The sequence below is a fragment of the Alosa pseudoharengus genome, unplaced genomic scaffold, assembly GCF_046254945.1.
Source record: "Alosa pseudoharengus isolate Yale_2024_CS ecotype anadromous, Long Island Sound unplaced genomic scaffold, YU_APseudo_1.1 YU_APseudo_1.1_scf_5, whole genome shotgun sequence".
NCBI lineage: Eukaryota > Metazoa > Chordata > Actinopteri > Clupeiformes > Clupeidae > Alosa > Alosa pseudoharengus.
Window position 1 is genome coordinate 43151174 of NW_027468837.1, and position 7500 is coordinate 43158673.

Here is a 7500-nt window from a genome sequence, read left to right on the forward strand (position 1 = left end):
CTCCTAACAGTAGCCTAATGTTAACAAAATGACAGCATTCATATGACAAAGGAAAACGAATCCGGTCACTCAAGACTGTGCCGCAGCTGTGGGGCAGAAGACGCTTGGTGGCCGTCCACAACGTTATAAACTTAACCTAAATAGTCGGCTGCTGTAAGCTACAATCGGATTTTATTGTATACCCCTGTTGTCTCAATGATAATAACATCTCATTTCTGACTATATTTCAAAGTGTGCCGTTCATTTAGCCTAGAAATCTAGACGCACCCTAGCGGCGGCAAATTAATTTGCTCAGCCTGTACGTCTAGTATCGAACCATAGAAATTTCTATTGGCTTATCACCGTGGATGTTCTCCAATCACAGCGCTCTATTTCGTTAGAGAGTCTTAAGGCGGGCTTAACAGGATAACAACAGTCCTGTGACGGTGAACAACAAGGAAGGTGGCTATGGCGAACGAAGAACGGTTGTTTGAATCGGCGTTGGCGTCAACTTTGGAGGAGTTGGACTAGTGCTTTTCTTTGAAAGTTGAGCAACACAATGCACTTAAGTCATTCCTTTCTAAGAAGGATGTGTTTGCCGTTTTGCCTACCGGATACGGATATGGTCGTAGCGCTGGCCTATTGCATGAGGCAGTTTGAAAGACAATTCTCTGCCCGTCCCTTGGATTAAGCGAGGTGAATGATTCGATGCCAGACTATACATCTCAATGATATAGGATGGCCCCGCCAGGCTACCGTTCATTTGCATTATTAACATAACATCGTATTTTGTAATTTTTTGCGAAGACATGCATTCCGTTAGGGATATTGAACATATTTAACATTCTCTAACCATCGTGATTTCGAATTGGTGCAGTTGTCAGCACAAAAACTCATTTTATTCTTTTGCTCTTTTGCATTGCTCTATGCTGTTCTATGGTGCTTTCTGCCTCTTGGTTGCGCACAGCATGTTTTCGTGAAGTTTCATAGAAATCCATGTATAATGAGCGCATAAAACGACTTGTTTTGGGACATTAATCTAGGCTACGTTAAGCTTTAAGGATTGTATGTCCTTAATTTATTTATATAGGCCTATTTAGGCTAGGCTACTTGCGCAAACCCTGGATAGACTTTTATTGCCACACAACAATATTGGTGGTATTTGTTACATTAGCTTCAAAAGGCACCGCTTCAGAAAGCTGCACTGCTTGTGAAAGAAGGGGGTGGGGGAGGGGAGCTTGCAGCCAAGTGTCGGAAAAATGCATAGCCTACAACACAGAACCCGCTTCTCGCATTAGTCACTGACAGTAGACACGCTTCCAGCCTAATGACTTTCACACATTTTGAATGATTTACAGTATGCCTAGACACATTAGCGCTCCACGTGTAGAAACTGTGCAGAATACAATGTGTGAATGATGCTCAATGATTTGCCAATAGCCTATAATAGTCTTCTGCTGGGACAGGGTGACACATCTGGAAAGCCGCCTGACCGACAGAACAGCGCAGCTTGCAGCAGAGAAAGCTCGAGTAGCCGAGAGAGACGCCGAGAATGATCGGTTGAAAGCGGAGGTCAACAACCTCAAACGAGAGCTTCAACAACTCCGAGAGACCAGCCACTTGGAGAGCCACAGAGACATTTTACAGGAGATGAGAGCTGGAATCGGAGAACTTCAGGCGACGCTATGTGAGCAGAGAAGTTATTCGACGCCTGAGAGACCAATCCCCAGGTGCACCTCGACACCAGCTCCAGAAACGTCCTCCTTGCTCAAGATCAACGAATTCCTCCGCACAACACGCAAATCTTCCCAGGGATTCAACGTGCTTTAAATTTAGACTGTAGAATGTAGAATGTAGACTGTTCATTATTTCAATAAATACGTTTTCTCTGAAGCACTTTCCCGACTTCGTCTTTCTATAGGCTAAGCATATCATGGAGATAGAGTAGAAAACTGGATTTAACTAAACAAATGTAACTAAGTAAACTGATTGTTTACTCTACAGTAGGCTATGTTCCCCCTCTCAGGCTGTACAGTAGGCCTATTGAAAGTAGGCTAATGAGCTCAATAGACACGTTAGCGCTTCCATTAGGAAACTTTCGTTGCAGACTTTCACAACAGATTGTTTAGCCTACTGTAGGCCTACTCTACAGTAGCCTAGGCTATAGGTTATGTTCCCCCTCTCAGGCTGTACAGTAGGCCTATTGAAAGTAGACTAATGAGCTTAGACACATTAGCGCTTCCAGCCTAATGACTTTCACACATGAATGATTTACAGTAGACACATTAGCGCTCCACGCAGTGGCGTAACTATAGTAGGTGCAGCAAGTGCAGTCGCACCAGGGCCTGTGACCTCCCGGGGCCCGTCGCTACCCCCGCAATGCAATTGCTGGAAAATTCTATACCGGTCCTTTCTGACTACCTGCGTGCCTTTGACCAGGCCAAGGCTACAGCGCAGACACTCGCAAATAAATGGGGGTTCAGAGTACATTTGAAAATGTTAGAGCACGGAGAGTGAAGCGTCACTTTGACGAACTATCGGAAGATGAACGCTTAACCGATGCAGAGAGATACTTCAAAGTGCAGGTATTTAATGCAACTCTGGACATCATAATCAGTCAGCTCTCCCAAAGATTTGCAAGCATGCGGGAAACTTGTCATGTGTTTGAGTCTTTACGTCCTATGACCCTTCAACTCGCAGGTGATAATGAACTGCTTGAAAAGGCAGTACGTTTGTCAGACCATTATAGCATGGACATTGCACCGACATTCCCAACACAACTCCACTCATTTAGGTCTTGCTTTAAAGCAGAGATTTCACAGAAGTCATCTATTTTTCAACTTGCCAAAATGCTGGTGGTAGATTATGACAGTGTTGAATGGAGGTGCAAAACGCACACCAGAGAAAGAGGTGCTGGTAACCAGTAAAACAATTGTAAAAGGAGAGAAGTACCGCACACTCCCGAGTTATACATATATCAATTTTTTATTGTGACAACGTTTCGGCCTGTCGGCCTTCCTCAGGTCAGGAGTCAGATTATGACAGTTTAACATCCACATTCGGGGAAGTGTGTACTGCTCTCATGTTGTTTCTGACATTGCCTGTGACTGTGGCAACAGCTGAGCGATCTTTTTCCAAATGTTCAACAATTGCTGGTTTACAGGCTATAATCAATTAGCTAAATCATTTGTCCAGCTGTTTAAACATTTTTTCGTGTTACATTCAAACGCAAAAGGTGCTTTGATATCTTTTTTGTTTAAACGTCGGCAAGCAGGCATGCTGCGGTTGCAATGAATGAGGATAATTGGTTTTATCTGCGGTGTTATTTTTTGCATTTTGAATATGACTCGCTCCAGTCTATATAAACTCACGCTATTGTATTATCATATATGTTTGGTAATGGCTCAGCTTTCTCTGATTGTTCTACTGACTTGGAAACTGCATCATGGAAGCAGTAAGTCAAGTCACATCAAAAATAGTAGTGGCACCCAAGTGACACCTTGTGGTTGTTTGTGTCAACTGCAGTTTGTGCCATTTCTGCCGAGAAAATGGGGATCGTGATTCATGAAGGAACCCGTCCAAACTTAACAGGGACCCACTGTATGTCAGTTTGAGGTCATACTTTTGTCATAGTTCTGTAAACATACAGGTATCCAAACTTCAAGTATTGGTATTTACTGTATTTACACACACCAAAACAATGGGTATTTTTCCAAGTCAATTTCACTGAGACAAAAAAACTATCAGTCTACATTGTGTCGTCTCTCTCAACATCACATGCAATGTCCTCTAGTCCAATATCCCCACATGCCTCCTCCATTGCCTCCAAAAGGGGTTTGATGGAGATGACGGTCATAGACCTTCCAGCACCAGGCAGAGAAGAGAGAAGAAGAGAGTGTCTTCAGTTGGATTCATGAGAGTATGGAGGGAGGTTGAGTAGTGTGAGGAGCGAGAGTGTGAGGAGGGAGAGTATGAGGAGGGAGAGTGTGAGGAGGGAGAGTGTGAGGAGGGAGAGTGTGAGGAGGGAGAGTAGTGTGAGGAGGGAGAGTATGGGGGAAGGTTGAGTAGTATGAGGAGGGAGAGTATGGGGGGAGGTTGAGTAGTGTGAGGAGGTTGAGTAGTGTGAGGAGGTTGAGTAGTGTGAGGAGGGAGAGTATGGGGGGAGGTTGAGTAGTATGAGGAGGTTGAGTAGTGTGAGGAGGTTGAGTACAGTGTGAGGAGGGAGAGTATGGGGGGAGGTTGAGTAGTGTGAGGAGGTTGAGTAGTGTGAGGAGGGAGAGTATGGGAGGAGGTTGAGTAGTATGAGGAGGTTGAGTAGTGTGAGGAGGGAGAGTAGTGTGAGGAGGGAGAATATGGGGGGAGGTTGAGTAGTGTGAGGAGGTTGAGTAGTGTGAGGAGGTTGAGTAGTGTGAGGAGGGAGAGTATGGGGGGAGGTTGAGTAGTGTGAGGAGGTTGAGTAGTGTGAGGAGGTTGAGTAGTGTGAGGAGGGAGAGTATGGGGGAAGGTTGAGTAGTATGAGGAGGGAGAGTATGGGGGGAGGTTGAGTAGTGTGAGGAGGTTGAGTAGTGTGAGGAGGTTGAGTAGTGTGAGGAGGGAGAGTATGGGGGGAGGTTGAGTAGTATGAGGAGGTTGAGTAGTGTGAGGAGGGAGAGTAGTGTGAGGAGGGAGAGTATGGGGGGAGGTTGAGTAGTGTGAGGAGGTTGAGTAGTGTGAGGAGGGAGAGTAGTGTGAGGAGGGAGAGTATGGGGGGAGGTTGAGTAGTATGAGGAGGGAGAGTATGGGGGGAGGTTGAGTAGTGTGAGGAGGTTGAGTAGTGTGAGGAGGTTGAGTAGTGTGAGGAGGGAGAGTATGGGGGGAGGTTGAGTAGTGTGAGGAGGTTGAGTAGTGTGAGGAGGTTGAGTAGTGTGAGGAGGGAGAGTATGGGGGAAGGTTGAGTAGTATGAGGAGGGAGAGTATGGGGGGAGGTTGAGTAGTGTGAGGAGGTTGAGTAGTGTGAGGAGGTTGAGTAGTGTGAGGAGGTTGAGTACAGTGTGAGGAGGGAGAGTATGGGGGGAGGTTGAGTAGTGTGAGGAGGTTGAGTAGTGTGAGGAGGGAGAGTGTGAGGAGGGAGAGTATGGGGGGAGGTTGAGTACAGTGTGAGGAGGGAGAGTAGTGTGAGGAGGTTGAGTAGTGTGAGGAGGTTGAGTAGTGTGAGGAGGTTGAGTAGTGTGAGGAGGGAGAGTAGTATGAGGAGGTTGAGTACAGTGTGAGGAGGGAGAGTATGGGGGGAGGTTGAGTAGTGTGAGGAGGTTGAGTAGTGTGAGGAGGTTGAGTAGTGTGAGGAGGGAGAGTAGTATGAGGAGGTTGAGTACAGTGTGAGGAGGGAGAGTATGGGGGGAGGTTGAGTAGTGTGAGGAGGTTGAGTAGTGTGAGGAGGTTGAGTAGTGTGAGGAGGGAGAGTATGGGGGGAGGTTGAGTAGTATGAGGAGGGAGAGTATGGGGGGAGGTTGAGTAGTGTGAGGAGGGAGAGTAGTTTGAGGAGGTTGAGTAGTGTGAGGAGGGAGAGTGTGAGGAGGGAGAGTATGGGGGGAGGTTGAGTAGTGTGAGGAGGTTGAGTAGTGTGAGGAGGTTGAGTAGTGTGAGGAGGGAGAGTAGTGTGAGGAGTGAGAGTATGGGGGGAGGTTGAGTAGTGTGAGGAGGGAGAGTATGGGGGGAGGTTGAGTAGTGTGAGGAGGTTGAGTAGTGTGAGGAGGGAGAGTATGGGGGAAGGTTGAGTAGTGTGAGGAGGTTGAGTAGTGTGAGGAGGGAGAGTATGGGGGGAGGTTGAGTAGTGTGAGGAGGGAGAGTAGTGTGAGGAGGTTGAGTAGTGTGAGGAGGGAGAGTATGGGGGGAGGTTGAGTAGTGTGAGGAGGTTGAGTAGTGTGAGGAGGTTGAGTAGTGTGAGGAGGGAGAGTAGTGTGAGGAGGGAGAGTATGGGGGGAGGTTGAGTAGTGTGAGGAGGTTGAGTAGTGTGAGGAGGGAGAGTAGTGTGAGGAGGGAGAGTATGGGGGGAGGTTGAGTAGTGTGAGGAGGGAGAGTATGGGGGGAGGTTGAGTAGTGTGAGGAGGTTGAGTAGTGTGAGGAGGGAGAGTAGTGTGAGGAGGGAGAGTATGGGGGGAGGTTGAGTAGTGTGAAGAGCGGTTGATCTGGAAACCAGTTGCGGACCAAAGCAGCCCTATGGAAACATTTCGGCTCAAATTGGGCTGAACCCGTTGGCCAGCTTCCCTCAGGGTCATTCCATGGCTGATTACATGTCCCAGTATTGTAGCTCTGATGTCATCAGTAATTCTGTTTCTTACTCTTCTCACATTCCCCCCCCCAGTCCTCCCCCCCTCGTCCTCCTCCCCCCCGCGTCCTCCTCTTGCTCCTCCTTGTCCTTTTCCTCTAACTTCACCTCCTTGTCCTTTTCCTCTAACTTCACCTCCTTGTCCTTGTCATCCTCTCCCTCTCGCTTCTTCACCCCCGTGTCCTCTTCCTCCTCCTCTTCCTCCTGGTTCTTCACCTCCACGTCCTATTTTTCGGCCTCCTCTAATTCTTACTCTTCTCACTCTTCCTGCTCCCTCCATTGTACCCAGTGGACATAGTAGCCATACATGTGTATAGATTTGCTAGGAGTGTGTTGATCATTTGGAAATTGAGTGTAAAGCAGTGCTATTTTGACAAGTTGTCGTCGTTCTGTCTTCCACATTCATGAAAGGTTTGGTATGAATGTTGAGTCATATCTCATGAAACAGTCATGAATGCTTTATGTGCAGTTTATGACAGCTGCTATGAATGTGTTATGAACTCACCCGTCAAGTAAAGTGTAACTGAAAATTATTTATCGACCGTCATAATTGCAGACCGATAGAAAATGCCTAATATCGGGCCGCCGATAAATCGATCAGGCTCTAAAACAAATACACACACACACACACTTACATGGTATTCTACAAACAAACAAACACACACACACACACACACACATACTTACAAGGTATTCTACAAACACACACACACTCTCAATGGTATTTTACAATCACAAACACACACACACACACACTCTTACATGGAATTCTACAAACACACACACACACACTCACAGAGGTCTGAAAAGTACAGGGTTATTACGGGAGTTTCTAAAAATAAATAAATAAATGTTTGGAATATTTATTATTAATGGCGTGTGTGTGTGTGTACCGTTGAGCCATCGGGAGTTGTACTGGTCAGTCCTCATGACAGTGTGTGTGTGTGTGTGTGTGTGTGTGTGTGTGTGTGTGTGTGTGTGAGTGTGTGTACCGTTGAGCCAGCGGGAGTTGTACTGGTCAGTCCGCATGGCAGTGTGTGTTCCCAGCGTGCGGAAAATGGCCGAGTCCGTCCCCATGAAGTCGACATACACACCTGCGTAGAGCTCGCCATCTGGAACACACACACACACACACACACACACACACACACTCGTCATATATACACACCTGCGTAGAGCTCGCCGTCTGGAACACACACACACACACACACACACAC

General features: G+C 47.1%; 1 protein-coding gene across 1 annotated transcript in view; it reads right to left on the minus strand.

The window, feature by feature from the left end:
- Positions 1-7500, minus strand: part of LOC143104502 (semaphorin-3F-like) — a 138021-nt gene that overhangs the window by 67919 nt on the left and 62602 nt on the right. Inside the window, exon 7 of the mRNA XM_076268601.1 lies at positions 7276-7395. Coding sequence (XP_076124716.1) covers positions 7276-7395 — 120 coding nt within the window. The remainder of the gene's footprint in view (positions 1-7275; positions 7396-7500) is intronic.